A 21373-nucleotide genomic window follows, 5' to 3' on the forward strand; every position below is an offset into this window, starting at 1 on the left:
AAGGCTCATTTGTTAAAAACAGTTCTCAAGACAAAAACAGTACCACAGGTACTAGTAAATTTGGTCAGCCTAGGAACCCAACCTTTAGTGGCCCTTCTAACGACAAACCTAAATTAGGTGATAAGACTAAGTCTGATTCTAAAACAGATCATAGGGCAGGTGTGGGGTCTCCTTCTGGTCCTGTTTGTAATTACTGCAAGAAAGTAGGGCATGTTATGTCTGAATGTTATTCTCTCCAGCGTAAGGAGCAAAGGCGTAAACAGTCAGTTCCTTCTGTGTTAGCTATGTCAAAGCCTAGTCAGAAACTTAGTGATATTGTGGAAGATTCTAAAGTGTCTGTTGAGATTAAGAGCTCAGAGTCTGATAGTGTCTTGGAGAAGTACTCTCCCTTCATTTCTGAAGGTTTTGTTTCACTTACTAGTGATATTACCAACTTGAAACCTGTGAAGATTTTGCGAGATACTGGGGCTTCTCATTCTTTGATATTAGATGGCGTAGTGCCTTTGTCTGAGGAGACCTCATCTGGTAGTAGTGTTTTGCTTCAAGGTGTAGAGTTAGGTTTTGTTAATGTGTGCCTCTCCATTGTGTTTATTTAAAGTCAGACTTGGTTACTGGGCCTGTCACCATTGGTGTTAGACCGGAACTTCCCATAGAGGGCGTGTCGCTCATTTTAGGCAATGACTTGGCTGGAGAGAAAGTTAGGGTAGATCCCTTAGTGTCCAGTATCCCTGATAAAACAGATGATGCTGAGACTATTCAACAGGAATTTCCTGGTATTTTCCCTTCTTGTGCTGTAACTCGTTCAATGAGTAAGAAGGTTTCTGATGTTGCAGTAGTTGAGGATCATTATAGTCCAGGGTTAGGTGACACTTTCTTGGCTCATGATATAGAGGATGTCGGGAGCAAGTGTGATCTTTTGAGCAATCCTGTAGACTTTGATAGTGATAGAGTTGTTCCTAACAAGGGTACTTCTTTGTCTGACATGATGAGTAAATCATCTTTGTCTAGAGAGGAGCTTATAGTAGAACAGGAGAAAGATCCTGAAATCTCCTTATTGTGTAATCGGGCTTTGAGTGAGGAAGAGGCTGAGAAAGTCCCAGGTTTGTTACTTCCGTCAGTCAGGTGTGTTGATGCGCAAGTGGCGCCACCCCTGATGTGTCTCCCGAGGAAGACTGGTAGGATTTGTTCAATCAAATAGTTGTCCCACCGAGGTAAAGGCAAGATATTTACTAAGTTTGTACTCATGTGACGTACCTATGGCAGGGCATTTAGGTGTGACCAAGGACTTATAACAGGATCTTAGATCACTTCTTTTGGCCCAAGTATTGAAACGGGATGTGGCTGATTTTTGTAGGTCATTGTCATACAGGTTGTGAAGGTGGTAGGATCTCAGGAAACCTAGATCTAAGAAGAATTGCCCTGTTGCCAAAGCCCTTTGTGCACCCCATGTCAGCGATTTGAGGAACCATTTATTAGAGGTCCATTATAGAGCTGTGTAGGTCCTCTACGCCAAAACTAAAGACTGGGAATGTGTATCTGATTAACATGAATATGTGTGCCTTACCTACACGACTTTCCTGATGCGTATCCACTGCAGAAACGTATAAGGCCCCTTAACCAATAGACAAGGCTATGTGTAAATACATTTGTATATTGATATGGACTTGTGAAAGCTTGTCCAATCGGATCCAAGTTTCGAATTTTCATGGTCTGAGAATTTTCAAACAAGTCATTGATGCGCCAGCTCCCAGGAATCAAGAACGAGGTATTAAGTCTAGTGACGTATCAACCAGAGTTTCATGGGATGCGAATTTTTGAACGTTTTCATCAGGACATTGAAGAATATAGGATGGAGAATCCTTATTGTTTTAGAAACAAAAGATATTGTGACGTAGGCATACTACACATGTTGTTGTTTGGCGTTTGAGAAATCTGTTACAAGAATCTCTTGGTTTCAGTCCATTTGAACTTGTGTTTGGACATACTGTACGTGGTCCTTTGAAAATTTTGAAAGACAAAATTTTGGACGAAGATTCTAAAGTGAATCTCTCTTAGAGTATGTGTCTAACTTTAAGCAAAGGTTGACAAGGGCATGTGAACTGGCAAAAGAAAAATTGGCCGTTACTCAAACCAAAATGAAAACTTGGTATGATAAGATGCCCGTGCAAGAAGTTTTGATCCAGGTGACAAAATTTTGGCTTTATTACCAATACCGAGTCAGCCTTTGCAAGCTAGATATTTTGGACCTTATGTTGTTGAGAAAAAGGTCGATGATGGTTAACTTACATTGGTACAAACTCCAGGGAGGCGCAAGAAAACTCAATTATGTCATGTTAAATATGCTTAAGAAATATGTAGATAGAGAAGAGAGCAAGACCTCTCAACCTATTGCTACTTTGGCCTCTGTACCATCACAAAGTGAAAGCTACAGCTGATATTGTAAATTAGACTTAGATGGTGGTGAAACAAGATGATAGGTTTAGTACTGTGGTGCTTAAGTTACGGAATTCAGATCGTGCTCGCGAACTTGGACAAGAAACTGTGTCATCTATCAGAAAAGGAACGCAATGAACTGAAAGATTTGATACTATGAGTTTAATCAATTTGTTTCCGGATACACCAGGCAAAACAGATGCTATCTATCATGACGTGGATGTAGGCGATGCGCCACCTGTCAAGCAACATCCTTACCGTAGTCAATCCTTTGCCAAAGAAGAACACTTAAAGAAAGAAATTCAATACATGTTGGACAATGATATTATTGATACCAAGCAAAAGTGAATGGAGCTCTACCAACGTGTTTCTGGTGGCCAAAGCCCGACAAGACGTACCGGTTTCTGTACTGACTTACAGAAAAGTAAGCACTCTGTCAGTTAAAACAGACTGTCTAATCCAATTCCAAGGTTATTGACTCGTGTATTACTGACAAAGTTTGGCAAAAAGCCAAGTACGTAAGCAAGTTTGACCTGTTGAAAGATATATGGGCAGGTGCCATTCAACAGAAAGAGCTAAAGAAGTGTTCGGCATTTGTAACCTCGCAAGGTTTGTACCAGTACAAAGTTATAAGCCATTTGGTATGAAGAATGCCCCGTGCCACATTTCTACGTCCTTCTTAAACAGCGTGATATCAGATGGAAGGCTGTGATGGATACATTGATTGACTGTCATAAAAAAATGTTAAAAATGTTATTTCATTAAACATACTGGTAATTAAAGGATGTAAATTGAAATGGTATTGTGTGTCATCTTCACTCAGAAATGATACAAGATTGTTCATATCACTTTTGAAACTGTTATTGTCAAGAAGGTAGCTGCACAACAATACCTGATGTGTTATTACATTAATTTGTGGCACTAGTATAGTGCAGTTGAATACTATTATAATAATGTGTCCTTTTGTGATGTTGGGTATAAATGAATGGTTTATTAGTAGTGATTTGTTGGAAGCTGAAAATGTTTTGGTCTGTATGAGCTTTCTGTTTGATAAGATATAACCCCTATCTACATGAAAAAATTCCGGTCAATGAAACCAACAAAGCAATTTTTGGATAGTATACAGGTGTACAAGAATGCAGGGCGAACGAAGTTAGCTTGTAGAACAGTGATAAAATTACAATGTTTGTTTAATAATTAAAGAAGATATAGTGCAAATATCAAGAAGAGTAGGGAAAAAGCTATCTTATGTCAGTATAGATGACTATTTGAAAGTTGACCTGCAGTGAAGAAACTGAATTTTAATTTCTTCTGTGATGTCATAAATCATGAGAAATTTTGATGGGTATTTAGGGGGAGACTTTGTAACACCTGAAAGGTCAACTTTATTTGAAGTGAAAAACAAAGATACAGCTAGTTTTGTTAAAGTGCAACTAATAGTTGATTATATCACAATTCTAGAAGTCTGGCCATAGCCTCGACTCATTCGACGACGACAGTCATAAGTCACGACATCGGCGGAGCGGATCAGGAGCCCCAGACAGTGATAAAAAGAGAGCGAAGCGGGCCACTCCTGAGGATATGATGAGGCGTAGACTATGGACCATCTACAAAACAGTCTATGACTACACAGTAAGTGGCTCAGTGTCTAATTTTAAGATTACTGTTTTATCTCTGTGGCCATGCTTGCTTTCTATCCACTCTATATTTTATTACAATCTTAATGAACTTCATGTACTGTTAACCAATTTTCTACTAAATCACTACTTCATGATTTTTGTTTCAAATCAAGTTTTCGGAGATTAATTTTTGCCGATTCCAAAAAATTATTTGAAATATCTTTCGATGTTGTTAAAGTAAATAGTAATTTGTGCAAATCAACTGAAAGTATATACTACATGTACACATTCCTGAGTGTAGGTTGGGATGTAATACTAGACTACTGTACGTTACAGGATGCCGATGGTCGACCATTGAGGATGATCTTTATAGAGCTTCCATCTAAACGTGATTACCCCGACTACTACCAGGTCATCCTACAGCCTATAGACATGGTCACTATAGAGGCGAAAATCAAAGGAGAGAAGGTAAGGCAAAAATCAAAGGAGAGAAGGTAAGGCAAAAATCAAAGGAGAGAAGGTAAGGCAAAAATCAAAGGAGAAAAGGTATAGTGAAAATCAAAGGAGAGAAGGTAAGGCGAAAATCAAAGGAGAGAAGGCAAGGTGAAAATCAAAGGAGAAAAGGTAAGGAGAAAATCAAAGGAGAAAAGATCAGGTGAAAGTCAAAGGAGAAAAGATAAGGTGAAAATCAAAGGAGAGAAGGTAAGGTGAAAATCAAAGGAGAGAAGGTAAGGCGAAGATCAAAGTGAAGAAGGTTAGGCGAAAATCAAAGGAGAAAAAGTAAGGCGAAACTCAAAGGAGAAAAAGTAATGCGAAAATCAAAGAAGAGTAGATAAATAAATAAACCATTTGGTGTGATATAGACTGGTATTGTTAAATGTTGTAAATATTTGTATTTGTGTAAAATTTCATCTAGAAAACTGGGATCACAAATCCAATTTTAGTGATTTCTTGATTATTTCGTATAAGGTATGTATGTAAGAAGGTACAAATGGGTAATATTCACAGAAGTTTGGTACGACAGGGTCCATCTATTATATACAAAGCATCACAACATTTTGCATAGTACTATAGTGAGAACAAGCTGGTCGTAGACTTTGTGTTGATGATTTACTTTGTGTTACCACAGTACTACAGTGAGAACAAGCTGGTCGTAGACTTTGTGTTGATGATTTACTTTGTGTTACCACAGTACTACAGTGAGAACAAGCTGATCGTAGACTTTGTGTTGATGATTTACTTTGTGTTACCACAGTACTACAGTGAGAACGAGCTGATCGTAGACTTTGTGTTGATGATTTACTTTGTGTTACCACAGTACTACAGTGAGAACGAGCTGATCGTAGACTTTGTGTTGATGATTTACTTTGTGTTACCACAGTACTACAGTCAGAACGAGCTGATCGTAGACTTTGTGTTACCACAGTACTACAGTGAGAACGAGCTGATCGTAGACTTTGTGTTACCACAGTACTACAGTGAGAACGAGCTGATTGTAGACTTTGTGTTGATGATTTACTTTGTGTTACCACAGTACTACAGTCAGAACGAGCTGATCGTAGACTTTGTGTAACCACAGTACTACAGTGAGAACAAGCTGATCGTAGACTTTGTGTTGATGATTTACTTTGTGTTACCACAGTACTACAGTCAGAACAAGCTGATCGTAGACTTTGTGTTGATGATTTACTTTGTGTTACCACAGTACTACAGTGAGAACGAGCTGATCGTAGACTTTGTGTTGATGATTTACTTTGTGTTACCACAGTACTACAGTCAGAACAAGCTGATTGTAGACTTTGTGTTGATGATTTACTTTGTGTTACCACAGTACTACAGTCAGAACGAGCTGATTGTAGACTTTGTGTTACCACAGTACTACAGTGAGAACGAGCTGATCGTAGACTTTGTGTTACCACAGTACTACAGTGAGAACGAGCTGATCGTAGACTTTGTGTTACCACAGTACTACAGTGAGAACGAGCTGATTGTAGACTTTGTGTTACCATAGTACTACAGTGAGAACGAGCTGATTGTAGACTTTGTGTTACCACAGTACTACAGTGAGAACGAGCTGATCGTAGACTTTGTGTTACCACAGTACTACAGTCAGAACGAGCTGATCGTAGACTTTGTGTTACCACAGTACTACAGTGAGAACGAGCTGATCGTAGACTTTGTGTTACCACAGTACTACAGTGAGAACGAGCTGATCGTAGACTTTGTGTTGATGATTTACTTTGTGTTACCACAGTACTACAGTCAGAACGAGCTGATTGTAGACTTTGTGTTACCACAGTACTACAGTGAGAACGAGCTGATCGTAGACTTTGTGTAACCACAGTACTACAGTGAGAACGAGCTGATCGTAGACTTTGTGTTACCACAGTACTACAGTGAGAACGAGCTGATCGTAGACTTTGTGTTACCACAGTACTACAGTGAGAACGAGCTGATCGTAGACTTTGTGTAACCACAGTACTACAGTGAGAACAAGCTGATCGTAGACTTTGTGTAACCACAGTACTACAGTGAGAACGAGCTGATTGTAGACTTTGTGTTACCACAGTACTACAGTCAGAACGAGCTGATTGTAGACTTTGTGTTGATGATTTACTTTGTGTTACCACAGTACTACAGTCAGAACAAGCTGATCGTAGACTTTGTGTTGATGATTTACTTTGTGTTACCACAGTACTACAGTGAGAACGAGCTGATTGTAGACTTTGTGTAACCACAGTACTACAGTGAGAACGAGCTGATCGTAGACTTTGTGTTACCACAGTACTACAGTGAGAACGAGCTGATCGTAGACTTTGTGTTACCACAGTACTACAGTGAGAACGAGCTGATCGTAGACTTTGTGTTACCACAGTACTACAGTGAGAACGAGCTGATCGTAGACTTTGTGTTACCACAGTACTACAGTGAGAACGAGCTGATCGTAGACTTTGTGTTACCACAGTACTACAGTGAGAACAAGCTGATCGTAGACTTTGTGTTGATGATTTACTTTGTGTTACCACAGTACTACAGTCAGAACAAGCTGATCGTAGACTTTGTGTTGATGATTTACTTTGTGTTACCACAGTACTACAGTGAGAACAAGCTGATCGTAGACTTTGTGTTGATGATTTACTTTGTGTTACCACAGTACTACAGTCAGAACGAGCTGATCGTAGACTTTGTGTTGATGATTTACTTTGTGTTACCACAGTACTACAGTGAGAACGAACGAGCTGATCGTAGACTTTGTGTTACCACAGTACTACAGTGAGAACGAGCTGATCGTAGACTTTGTGTAACCACAGTACTACAGTGAGAACGAGCTGATCGTAGACTTTGTGTTACCACAGTACTACAGTGAGAACGAGCTGATCGTAGACTTTGTGTTACCACAGTACTACAGTCAGAACAAGCTGATCGTAGACTTTGTGTTGATGATTTACTTTGTGTTACCACAGTACTACAGTGAGAACGAGCTGATCGTAGACTTTGTGTTACCACAGTACTACAGTCAGAACAAGCTGATTGTAGACTTTGTGTTGATGATTTACTTTGTGTTACCACAGTACTACAGTGAGAACGAGCTGATCGTAGACTTTGTGTTACCACAGTACTACAGTGAGAACGAGCTGATCGTAGACTTTGTGTTACCACAGTACTACAGTCAGAACAAGCTGATCGTAGACTTTGTGTTGATGATTTACTTTGTGTTACCACAGTACTACAGTGAGAACGAGCTGATCGTAGACTTTGTGTAACCACAGTACTACAGTGAGAACGAGCTGATCGTAGACTTTGTGTAACCACAGTACTACAGTGAGAACGAGCTGATCGTAGACTTTGTGTTGATGATTTACTTTGTGTTACCACAGTACTACAGTCAGAACAAGCTGATCGTAGACTTTGTGTTGATGATTTACTTTGTGTTACCACAGTACTACAGTCAGAACGAGCTGATCGTAGACTTTGACTTTGTGTTACCACAGTACTACAGTGAGAACGAGCTGATCGTAGACTTTGTGTTGATGATTTACTTTGTGTTACCACAGTACTACAGTCAGAACGAGCTGATCGTAGACTTTGTGTTACCATAGTACTACAGTGAGAACAAGCTGATTGTAGACTTTGTGTTGATGATTTACTTTGTGTTACCACAGTACTACAGTGAGAACGAGCTGATCGTAGACTTTGTGTTACCACAGTACTACAGTGAGAACGAGCTGATTGTAGACTTTGTGTTACCACAGTACTACAGTCAGAACAAGCTGATCGTAGACTTTGTGTTGATGATTTACTTTGTGTTACCACAGTACTACAGTGAGAACAAGCTGATCGTAGACTTTGTGTTGATGATTTACTTTGTGTTTTCACAGTACTACAGTCAGAACAAGCTGATTGTAGACTTTGTGTTGATGATTTACTTTGTGTTACCACAGTACTACAGTGAGAACGAGCTGATCGTAGACTTTGTGTTGATGATTTACTTTGTGTTACCACAGTACTACAGTCAGAACGAGCTGATCGTAGACTTTGTGTTGATGATTTACTTTGTGTTACCACAGTACTACAGTGAGAACGAGCTGATCGTAGACTTTGAGTTGATGTTTAACAACGCTCGTCACTATAACGAAGAGGAATCTCAGGTTTACAAGGACGCTAACACACTGGAGAAGTTGGTAAAGAACAAATGGAGGAACATGCTTCAGACGATGGAAGCTCGTAAAGCCCTGAGCAGGAAGTACGTGCAGATGTACCGACAGTGAGTTGTAGTAAAGGCTGTATAAGGTTCAGTAGTTAAGGATATCACAGCCGCCCACATAAACCATTAACAGCAATATTAACTGCATTTTAATAGAATCAACCAGACCGGAAATATTCTTTAATTCAGATCATCCATTAGAAACTATAAGTCATTCACTCCTGAAATAACAAAAAACTATTCCAGCATTTGAAACAGAAGAATCTAAATGTGTCTTCATGGTTGATGGGTTAACTTTAGCTTAAATCTCATTCACCCATGAAGTCTTCTGATTCTAAGGCTGCAACAGTTCATTGTGAATTTCAGGGGTGGGTGAATTCATGGGAATGCAAAAATGACAAATAATTACAAGTACTGAAAGTGTATCACTTTGAATTATTTCAATCTGGAAATGGTTCTGAGATGTGATCTGAATTGAGTATATTTTCCATCTGATTGTTTTTCTAGCTTGGTTATTGCATTTTGGGATGTTTGTTTGATACTGATTTGTCTGTAATATGATGTGATTTGTGAATGTTGGTATTAATCTGACTTGTCTTCATCTTTTCTTGGTTGTCTGGCTCTACAGGTAAGTACAAAATGTTCTTTACATGGACAAAGGGTCACCATGTTGTGTTAGGCTGTGGATCAATGGTCAATTAACTTACAAGGGAGTTAATTAATTTAAAAGGGAATTAATGGGGGCGACAAAAGATCATTATCAGTATAAAGATATTCTGGCGGGAATAGACTTCAAACTCTGTCCCTCTATGTAACAGTGCTAAAAGATAGGAGCAAAGTAAAGAAAGTTACAAATATCTATGACACAAAATTCCGTTTTACCTTCTTGACAAGACAATACTGTAACATAGAGAGTGATATGAAAAGAAAAAGTGATCAAAAAACAGATGTAACAATTATAAACTAAATAAACACAATGAGTCGTAATGACTTGTAGATAATTTAGACTAAGTCATTGGGTCATAGAGAGCTATAGATAATAAGATAGATGTTGTATTACTAGATTTCTATACACATTAACATAGCATCATAACATTAAGCCCTCTATCTATATCCTAGTGTATATTTCTCCAGTAATCACACTTTACCATTAATATGTAGTGTGAAGACAAATGTGTGTGAAAAATCCACAAGGTAAGCAATGCTTGGTTGGTATATATCTCCGGTAGAACAAACTAGAAAGTGCTCTTGAGTAGAAGCATCAAGGGGACGGTTCTTGTACAGAACCTTGGAGAGAAGAGTAGTTGTCGGGTTGTAAGAGAGCAGTAGTATTGAGGAAGATACACAGTCCCAGTGACTAGTGTTTGTTGTGTTATTGTAGTCTTCAAAGATTTTTATACCCACTTCATCTCACATACAATATCCAAGCCTAGTTTCTTCTATATACTGGTATACTGTTCTTTTCTAGATTTCAGTATTATTGTATGTTCATTTTAGTAGTGCTCCACTCACTTAACTTTCTTCTTAATCTGAAAAGAGACTTCTACAATAAAAAAAACCTTCAAAAAGTCATGAGAAATTTAGAACCAAAAATAAAATTACAATTATTAGAGACTATATGGTAGATTTTACCCAAATTACAATCCTTGGCTACTGATTGGTACAGGGAAGTCCTGATACACATGGGTAGAGAGATGTGGGTGACGGTACAGAATAGGCTAGAATGTTTTGTGTTGTTAAGAGTGTTTTGACATCACCATTAGGCCCCCCCCCCCACACACACATACACTGCCGTATCCCCTCCTTCAGACTACCCTCTGACACTCCTCATCCCCTCACCGTGGGATACGGCACGACAAAAGCAAGTGTGACTACCAGATCTTACACATGCTTTTGTCTGTTACTGTTGTTTTATTTGTTGTCTTGTGATCTACTTTTCTGTTGTTCAAAGCCTTCTGTTACACCATATTATATTCTGACTACAACTTTCTATACTTCTGAAGATTATACGAAAATGTACTATTTCAATAGTCATGTGTTCAAGCATGTTTAAATTATCTACTTCTCACGGTTAATTTCTTAGAAGGCTTTGAGCAAATAAGTATAATTAATTTCAGTGTCAGAAAAACCATATGTGTACCTGTAACTTTAGATAAATCATTCTTTAAAACGTCTAAATATCGTTTTGATAATAATGATTGTTCCCATAGACAGTGGTTATAAAATCAAGTTTTGTACACAGATGAAATTTTCTGACAATGAAAATATCTGGTTATCTTTACTGAAGTTTTTTTTTATAGTTCTCTTTATAGTTCTGTTGTTTTATGATAAAATTAAATTAGAAAAAGATAAATGTTAATAATATTTCAATCAATTAATTTTTTTATAAATTACTTGTAATTAATTCAAATGAAAAGTTATTCTATCAAAATATTTCAAAGATTCAAAAGAATTTATTTATCATGATCTATTATTTTGAAAATGAAATATTTTTTCACAGCTGTAAAACTTTTAAAGCGCAATAGTAAATGATAATGAGATTCCATTTAAACACTAAGTACAGGAGGTTCTGGTTTTAATCTTAAATACTTCAAGTTAGTTAAGAACAAGGCATGTCTGCATGTGGGGTAGAGTGTTTCACCAATCATTTCACCTTTAGGATGAAGGACAAGAAGGTGACCCCACTCCCTACTAAACTCCAGGATATTTACAACACCATTCATAATTACCAGGACGCCCGGGGGCGCGCTCTCGCCACACCCTTCCTCAAACTGCCTCTGAAAACTGTGAGTAGTAATTGACCACCATACTCTAAATTACCTAACTTTAGCGTGCAAATTATTTTTTGCGTAATTTCCAATCAAGGTAATTAAATTTAAAACTTTATCTCTGTTAAATCAACATCATCTTCAATTCTTGCACAATTAAATTGAAAAATCTGCGAAAACTCTGAGAAAATGCTCTGAAAAGGAAATTGCAAAATTTATTAGCTGTGAAAGTTCAGAGGATCTAAAATGAGAGTATAACCAAAGTGTTAAGTTTTGATTCCCAATTAACGATTAGGTCATTTTGATACATTATGTGGAACTCAACCAAAATCTCTATGATTCCTTAGATATTGGTAATTACATAGTATATGTGCAAGACATTGTCCTGCTTTTGGTGCTATATATATTTGTTGTCACTTGTTGTATAATTATTTATTTTACTTAATGTCTTCCGTCCACAGGAATATCCTGATTACTATGAGGTCATTAAGAAGCCTGTTGATATGCAGAGGATCCAGCAGAAGTTGACAGCCTCACAGTACGAGTCTGTAGAGGACATGGTGGCTGACTTTGTCCAGATGTTTGATAATGCCTGTAAATATAACGAGCCAGACTCACTTATCTACAAGGTTTGTGTTCTTCCTAATGTCGGGGGTATCTATTTTCTCTCCCTTAATTTCAGGACGAGATATGATAAATGTATGTTTAGGTGGAAGACTGTATGGAAATGGAAAAATCTTCTCGCTAAAATCTGGTTTATAAGAAAAATAAAAAAAATTCCAATTGTGATAATGTTATTCTTTGTAATGTGCTTAAATGTTTATTTCTGAAGTTTGCCAAATTGAATATTATAAAACTATAACTTTATCTGTAAATTCTTTGATAGAAGACTGTTTTGTGGATTTGATTGTTTGTAAACAAACTTAGACATATGACACTTGACTTTCTGTTATTGATTATTTGTAAACAACCTTAGACATAAAACACTTGACCTTCGGTCATTAATTGTTTGTAAACAATTTAGACATTAAACACTTGTCCTTCCGTAATCAGGATGCCCTGACCCTACAGAGAGTGTGTCTAGAGAAGAAGTTAGAGATGAGTAACGATGGTGTTAATGATATTCCTGATGTGCGGGCCGCTGTACAGGAGATGATGACTAGTCTATTTATATCTACATACAATTTCCAGGTACCACTACCAATAATGATTTTTTAATTTCCTGTGACATTTTTCTTGTCGCAAAAATTTCATATGCAACTTAAAAAGTAATAGCTTACTCATGGTTATGTACGGTTACACTTCAAGCAAAACCATGTCGTTTTAGTAAAAAAAATTATTTTAAAAGTTGAAAAAATTTGAACCATGAAAAAAGACACTTATACTGTAATTGTTTAGATTGGTAACAATGGATAGGATTGTTTTGTAGCAGTGACATGGTTGTAAGTATTATAATATTTGATTTACAAACAGGATGAAGAAGGACGTTGTTACAGTGATTCATTTGCTGAACTTCCTGAACGGGACCCTGATGAAAATTTAGAAACTTCCAAACAAAAGGAGTAAGTGAAATTAAATCTTCATCTATTTTTTTGTATTCTTACAAAGAGTTTATCACAATCACCTTGAAGTTTCCTTTTATGCCCTTGTCATAAATTAGGGAGCAGATTATATTACCTATAGCTGCACTGTTCCTTCCATCCAGATAGAGGCAATGGCATTCACATCGTACAGACTGTATTTGTTCAAACTTTGTGTTGATTGACAAAGTTGTAGTTCAGATAAAACAGTAATTGAAAACCTAAACACAGTAATTTAAAACCTGGTTATTCACTAAACAAAAAAAACCTTGGCAGCAGAGTTCATTTGATATTTTCCAATTTCAGAAAACCTCTGTCATTTGACCAAATCAAAAGGAATTTAGACAAGGTAAGTGATTTGATTTCTAGAATAGTTTCATCAATAATGTCCTTCAGGAATTTGAATTCTGATTCATGATTTGATTTTTTAGAAATTTATTCATTCATAACTTATAAAACAGTAATATAATGAGATTGGCAATTGTTCACTGCAGGGAAGTTTAAGAAGATAACACTGGTTAAATTGTTGTTTTGCTGTTACAGGGACGATACAGGCGATTTGATAAGTTCCAGGAAGATATGTTTGAGGTGTTTGAACGAGCTCGGCGACTCAGCAGAACTGACTCTCAGGTAGGATGGAACTTCATCTAAAATACAGAACATCATCTACTCTATGGACTTAGCAATAACAGTTCCTTTGTCATCAAATAGACTAGACTCCAATTTCTCCAGAAACAAACTTAAGTCAAAAATTGACTGAAATATTGACAAAAGACAAAAAAAATTCATACAGGCGAAAAACTCAAGTTTTGACTTAAGTCTGTGCTTTTGTTCCTAGAAATCCGAGCCAGGAGTATATGGACGTTTTTTCTACTGCATTCCTAACATCCCAGTTTACTTTTTCTCAAAAAAAAAAAAATGCTTGGCGAATCATATTGTTTTCATTATTTAAAACTTTTAAGACTAGTGATTAGTATGATGAATTTTGTTTTAGCTGTACGAAGATGCTGTGGAGATGCATTTATACTTCATTAAAACAAGGGACGAGACATGTCGTAACGGAGAGATCCTACTCACTCCCGCTCTCAGCTACACAGAGCGACACCTACAGGCCTCACTGGATGCGGAAAAGATAGAGAAGTTACCAATGGAACAACAAAGCATGGAAGAGAAACGTTGTCGCCAGGAGGCTGAGGAATTCAACACGGTAAGCTGATGTAAAATCCACAAACTGAACATAGATAGAGAGAAAATGAAAATCATTACAAATATATTCAAAATAAAATTATTTAAAATTAAAAATAATCATCTGCTATCAAATCTAGTTATGTATTATCATTGATCCTTGTGTCACATATTTTCTTTTGTTTGTATTTTCAGCCTAGTGAAGGTGGTTTGGACAGCTTTAGGTACAAGGAGGAAAACTTCCACGCTGGAGACTTTGTCTACATAGAGCCACGGTGGGTACACAATTGTGGAATTGTCTAACTAGATTCTGCTAAACTTTTGTCAAAAAAAAAAATGATGAGTATAATGATGAAATTATTAACTGACCTGCACTTTGCTATAAACACCAGAGTAAGATTATATAACTTAAACTTTACTGATAAAAACCAAAATAATAATATAAAATTATAATTAATTATTAGTTGTTCCAAACAGTTTGTTTAACATATGTATATGTATATCCTATATCTGTTTACAGTGAGAAAGGCCAGGAGCCCCACATCATGTGTATAGAGAAGTTGTTTGTCGACCAGACAGATACTCAGATGTTACATGGAAACTGGTTTTACAGACCAAACGAAACCTTCCACCTCGCTACACGCAAGTTCCTGGAAAAGGTAAGCACACATTAAACAGACAAAAGTACAAAATTAAATCCTGAAATAAGTGAACTCTCGATGTATGTGTCAATACTGTGGATAAACATGTTAATCTGGCTTTACAGTTTGGTTAGGGCAGCATTCCTGTATCAAACCATTAATGTTTTCTCATATACATACTGTTTCTGATTGATCGATTTATTGATTGATTGGGCTTAACATTCTTATTCTGGTTATAATGTACTTAGACCTCTCTTAATAGCTGAGACTGTTTCTTTTATTACTATTATTTCCTAAGCCAAAAACTTATTTCAAATGATTTAATATCTGAACAAATTTGATTTGCTTCCAATATGTAATAGTTATAAATGTCTGTCGTTAACAGGAAGTACTGAAGAGTGATTCGTATACCAGTATACCCCTCACACAAGTCCTCGGGAAGTGTTACATCATGTTTGTGAAGGATTACTTCAAATACAGACCAGAGGTAAGTTCTAAATCAGCAAATATCAAAGGTTTTATATTCTGAATGTTTAAAAAAAATGTTCATTTTCACTGAACCAAGATTTATCTATTAAATAAATTCTTCTTTAAATTAATTTGGAATCCTTTTAATGTATAGGATCCTAAATACCTAATAATAAAGTAAGATGCAATTGAATAACTATACATTGTATATTTGTTTTCTTTCTTTTATCATTTTGCTGCATAACCACTTCTCTTACCTCTTTCTTTAGGGCATAGCAGATCACGATGTTTACGTGTGTGAAAACAGATATGTAGCCAAACACAAGTGCTTCAAGAAAATCAAGGTTTGTAGTCAGTCCAATCTATCAAATCTAAAATTGCTTTTATAGTGGTTTGTTTTACAAGTAAGATAGATTTTTAATAGGATAGCAGGTAATTGTATTGATCATTTATTTAAAAATTGATGCAAAAGTTAATTATTAAATAAGTTGTGAAAACAGTACATGCAATACTTTATTATGTTATAAAAGAAATGTCTGAAGTTTGTTTAAAATATGAATTCTACATAAATAGTCCCTGTTTGTTACAGATCTGGCAGTCAACAAAGAACGAGCATGTGAATGTGGTGGCTCGTGATATCCCCTTGGTGCCAGTACGTGTGGCCTCAGTGTTCGCTGACAAAGAGAAGGATATCGTTGATGATGGGGACAACAGTCTACTCGACAAGAAGAGACGAGTAAGTGGTGGTAATGATGTGTAGGACTTGGTTAAATATGCAGTTCATTTCCTTGGAACTTGATTGAGGTGACTGTGTGCTGAATTAAAATATTTAGTCTTTTATCTTGTCTTTTAGTAAATGTCTAGAAATACTAAAGACCAAATGTTCACATGGCAAAGCATAGGTGAAGAAAACCCTATGGGTTGAGTTGATCATAGATGCTTTAATGCATTGATTTTATAGTACTATACTAACGTGCAGAAAATGAATTAGCACAAATATATTTTAGCACAAAAGGTCCGGCACGAAAAACAATAAAATATAATAATCCCTAATATATGTGTTTTAATACAATATTTTGAATATGTATATTTTGTGTGTAAACAGGATGTACAGATTGAGATTCCTAATGGAGAGGAAGGATGTGTGTACTACGATCAACTCAACACAGCTGCTGGAACTCTTAAACTAGGTATCATTTACTGCTTTACAGCCATAAACTGATATATATTACTTTAATATTAACCTATTTGTTCAAAACAAAAGTTATATATATATAAACTCTATCTGTAAAACTGAAGTTAAAACGTTTTGGACTAGAATTTGGTCGTTTTTGATGATACTGTTTGACTGGTTGAACCAAGTTATTCGTTAATGAATTAAAGATGGATCTGGTGATTTCATATTGTTTTTAGATGAGCCTTGACAATGCCGTCATAGGCTTGTATCGAAAATAACATGTCCGTCAGGATTTGTTGAAATAATGACTATCAACAAACAGTCAAACCAGTTGCTCTGAATAAAGGAAAAGGACCTTTGTGTTGAGCTATTGGTTCTATTGTTTTCTGTCAACAGTCATCACTAAAAATGTCATCATAAACATACATATTGTAATAGTCAGTGACTGTCAGACCTGCTCTCACAACTACAAACTGCATTCCAATAGTCGACATAGAGTGGGGCTGCAACGCAAGTGTTCATATTTTGAAATTAATTGAATACAAAAACAAGAGAAGGCTATCTCTTTACTTTCAGGCGATGGAGTGTATATCAAGTCTGACAGAGAAAAACAACTGCTGTGCAGGATTGACAAAATCTGGGTCAACAGAAAGTAGGTTTTATATCTTAGAGCTTGAATCAGACATATTAAGATACAATGTGGACCAAGGATAATACAGACACTGATTATCTGAAAAACTCCCAATCTGGATGGAAATATTGGGGGATGTTACATATTTGATAAGTGAAGTAAACAGAATCCTCAGTATGGGATGAGGCCAGATTATCATGGGTCAGAATCCTCAATCTGGTCAGTATGGGATGAGGCCAGATTATCATGGGTCCATTGTAAATGGACATAACACATTCTTTGAATGTATTGCACATCAGAATCTAATGTTGTTTTCGAAATTATGTATACACCAACATGCCTAGAAATATCTATGGAAAGTTCAGACTGTGCTTAAATATAAAAATTTTGATATTTTTTAACTGTATGGAAAAAGATTTTCAATAAACATTTTATATATTACACGTTTCAGTTCAATAACTTATGCCTGTGACTTTTCGTTTTCAACAGTGGCGAGACATACTTGAATGGACCATGGTACATTTATCCCTCTGACATTGAACACTCACCCACCCGACTATTCTACAAAAACGAGGTGTTTGCCTGTGGCATAGAAGACACAATCAGCATAGACAGAGTGGCCGGCAAATGTTCTATACTTCATATCAAAGATTACCTTACCAGTAAGTTATGTCAGGGTAGAGAGACTGGTAAATGTTCTATACTCCATATCAAAGATTACCTTACCAGTAAGTTATGTCAGGGTAGAGTGGCCGGCAAATGTTCTATACTTCATATCAAAGATTACCTTACCAGTAAGTTATGTCAGGGTAGAGAGACTGGTAAATGTTCTATACTTTATATCAAAGATTACCTTACCAGTAAGTTATGTCAGGGTTGAGTGTCTGGTAAATGTTCTATACTCCATATCAAAGATTACCTTACCAGTAAGTTATGTCAGGGTAGAATGGCTGGTAAATGTTCTATACTCCATATCAAAGATTACCAGTAAGTTATGTCAGGGTAGAGTGGCCGGCAAATGTTCTATACTCCATATCAAAGATTACCTTACCAGTAAGTTATGTCAGGGTAGAGAGACTGGTAAATGTTCTATACTCCATATCAAAGATTACCAGTAAGTAATGTCGGGGTAGAGTGGCCGGCAAATGTTCTATACTCCATATCAAAGATTACCTTACCAGTAAGTAATGTCGGGGAGGTGGCCGGCAAATATTCTATACTTCATATCAAAGATTACCTTACCAGTAAGTAATGTCGGGGTAGAGTGGCCGGCAAATATTCTATACTTCATATCAAAGATTACCTTACCAGTAAGTTATGTCAGGGTAGAGAGACTGGTAAATGTTCTATACTTCATATCAAAGATTACTTTACCAGTAAGTTATGTCAGGGTAGAGTGGCAGGCAAATGTTCTATACTTCATATCAAAGATTACCTTACCAGTAAGTTATGTCAGGGTTGAGTGTCTGGTAAATGTTCTTTTCTCCATATCAAAGATTACCAGTAAATTATGTCAGGATAGAGTGGTTGGTAGATGTTCTATACTCCATATCAAAGATTACCTTACCAGTAAGTTATGTCAGGGTAGATTGGCTGGCAAATGTTCTATACTTCATATCAAAGATTACCAGTAAGTACGTGTAGGTGGCCGGCAAATGTTCTATACTCCATATCAAAGTACCTTAGGGTAGAGTGTCTGGTAAATGTTCTATACTCCATATCAAAGATTACCTTACCAGTAAGTTATGTCAGGGTAGAATGGCTGGTAAATGTTCTATACTCCATATCAAAGATTACCAGTAAGTTATGTCAGGGTAGAGTGGCCGGCAAATGTTCTATACTCCATATCAAAGATTACCTTACCAGTAAGTTATGTCAGGGTAGAATGACTGGTAAATGTTCTATACTCCATATCAAAGATTACCAGTAAGTTATGTCGGGGTAGAGTGGCCGGCAAATGTTCTATACTCCATATCAAAGATTACCTTACCAGTAAGTAATGTCGGGGTAGAGTGGCCGGCAAATATTCTATACTTCATATCAAAGATTACCTTACCAGTAAGTAATGTCAGGGTAGAGTGGCCGGCAAATATTCTATACTTCATATCAAAGATTACCTTACCAGTAAGTTATGTCAGGGTAGAGAGACTGGTAAATGTTCTATACTTCATATCAAAGATTACTTTACCAGTAAGTTATGTCAGGGTAGAGTGGCCCGCAAATGTTCTACACTTCATATCAAAGATTACCTTACCAGTAAGTTATGTCAGGGTAGAGTGTCTGGTAAATGTTCTATACTTCATATCAAAGATTACCAGTAAGTAATGTCGTGGTAGAGTGGCTTGCTAATGTTCTATACTCCATATCAAAGATTACCTTACCAGTAAGTTATGTCAGGGGAGATTGGCTGGCAAATGTTCTATACTTCATATCAAAGATTACCAGTAAGTAATGTCGTGGTAGAGTGGCCGGCAAATGTTCTATACTCCATATCAAAGATTACCTTAGCAGTAAGTAATGTCGGGGTAGAGTGGCTGGTAGATGTTCTATACTCCATATCAAAGATTACCTTACCAGTAAGTTATGTCAGGGTAGAGAGACTGGTAAATGTTCTATACTTCATATCAAAGATTACCAGTAAGTTATTTCAGGGTAGAGTGGCTGGTAAATGTTCTATACTTCATATCAAAGATTACCTTACCAGTAAGTTATGTCAGGGAAGAGTGACTGGTAAATGTTCTATACTTCATATCAAAGATTACCTTACCAGTAAGTTATGTCAGGGTAGAGTGTCTGGTAAATGTTCTATACTTCATATCAAAGATTACCAGTAAGTTATGTCAGGGTAGAGTGGCCGGCAAATGTTCTATACTCCATATCAAAGATTACCTTACCAGTAAGTTATGTCAGGGAGATTGGCTGGCAAATGTTCTATACTTCATATCAAAGATTACCAGTAAGTAATGTCGTGGTAGAGTGGCCGGCAAATGTTCTATACTCCATATCAAAGATTACCTTACCAGTAAGTAATGTCGGGGTAGAGTGGCTGGCAAATGTTCTATACTTCCATATCAAAGATTACCTTACCAGTAAGTTATGTCAGGGTAGAGAGTGGTAAATGTTCTATACTTCATATCAAAGATTACCTTACCAGTAAGTTATGTCAGGGAAGAGTGACTGGTAAATGTTCTATACTCCCTATCAAAGATTACCAGTAAGTAATGTCAGGGTAGAGTGGCTGGTAAATGTTCTATACTCCCTATCAAAGATTACCAGTAAGTAATGTCAGGGTAGAGTGGCCGGCAATGTCTATACTTCATATCAAAGATTACCTTACCTGTAAGTTATGTCAGGGTGGAGGGGCTGGCAAATGTCTGTACTCCATATCAAAGATTACCAGTAAGTTATGTCAGGGTAGAGTGGCCGGCAAATGTTCTATACTTCATATCAAAGATTACCTTACCAGTAAGTTATGTCAGGGTAGAGAGACTGGTAAATGTTCTATACTTCATATCAAAGATTACCTTACCAGTAAGTTATGTCTTGGTATAGGCTTGCAAAAATAAAAACTTCTTGTTTCATAAAATATCACCTTAGACTTGTTTCATAAAATTTCACATGAAATGAACACCCATTTAAGATCCTATAATTATTAAAGATGCTCAACCACTGGCAAATGGTATTTTTTCACTATCAAAAACAGGAGCAGACAATTTAGTATTTTTCTCCAGTTACAAAAGTTACTTACTTTACACTATTACCACCATTGAAAAGTTTGAGCTTCTAATTTTATTTTAAGTTATAAATATAAAAAACAATTAATTGCATCCCGAAAAAAATCTGTGGCATTATATCCTATATGGAATGAAGTACTGATTGCGCATGCACCAAAGGCAAAACAAATTATTTATATTATTTTTTGTGTTAATTAGATGTATATATACACGATTAAACACCAATTATTGTTCAAATGATTAATGTCATTTATACTCTGTCGGCGGTGGAGCATCTTTAAGGAAGTTTTTAATGTTTGATTTGTTTTTGTTTGTTTGTAGATCGTGTCACAGAAACACCAGAAGAGGATGTGTACCTTTGTGAATCTAAATACTTTGAGCTGGAGAAGATGGTTAAAAAGTTGGGAAAAGGTCTGAAGGTATGAAAGAAAT

General features: G+C 36.5%; 1 protein-coding gene across 22 annotated transcripts in view; it reads left to right on the forward strand.

Annotated features, from left to right (window-relative positions):
• LOC138304696 (protein polybromo-1-like) overlaps positions 1-21373 on the forward strand; it is a 66401-nt gene that overhangs the window by 16321 nt on the left and 28707 nt on the right. For all 22 annotated transcript variants that reach the window (XR_011205626.1, XR_011205627.1, XM_069244903.1 and 19 more), the window contains 20 exons: positions 3895-4065; positions 4389-4520; positions 8621-8796; positions 9919-9951; positions 11417-11543; positions 11987-12154; positions 12579-12716; positions 12999-13087; positions 13412-13454; positions 13649-13735; positions 14100-14312; positions 14486-14565; positions 14811-14949; positions 15317-15418; positions 15669-15743; positions 15989-16135; positions 16505-16589; positions 17153-17228; positions 17697-17869; positions 21263-21360. Coding sequence is in view for 20 of the 22 variants with exons in the window: in XM_069244903.1 (XP_069101004.1) it covers positions 3895-4065; positions 4389-4520; positions 8621-8796; positions 9919-9951; positions 11417-11543; positions 11987-12154; positions 12579-12716; positions 12999-13087; positions 13412-13454; positions 13649-13735; positions 14100-14312; positions 14486-14565; positions 14811-14949; positions 15317-15418; positions 15669-15743; positions 15989-16135; positions 16505-16589; positions 17153-17228; positions 17697-17869; positions 21263-21360 (2352 nt within the window). In the remaining 2 variants the exon portion in view is untranslated. The remainder of the gene's footprint in view (positions 1-3894; positions 4066-4388; positions 4521-8620; positions 8797-9918; positions 9952-11416; positions 11544-11986; positions 12155-12578; positions 12717-12998; positions 13088-13411; positions 13455-13648; positions 13736-14099; positions 14313-14485; positions 14566-14810; positions 14950-15316; positions 15419-15668; positions 15744-15988; positions 16136-16504; positions 16590-17152; positions 17229-17696; positions 17870-21262; positions 21361-21373) is intronic.

The sequence above is a fragment of the Argopecten irradians genome, chromosome 12 (assembly GCF_041381155.1).
Source record: "Argopecten irradians isolate NY chromosome 12, Ai_NY, whole genome shotgun sequence".
In the NCBI taxonomy this organism is placed as follows: domain Eukaryota; kingdom Metazoa; phylum Mollusca; class Bivalvia; order Pectinida; family Pectinidae; genus Argopecten; species Argopecten irradians.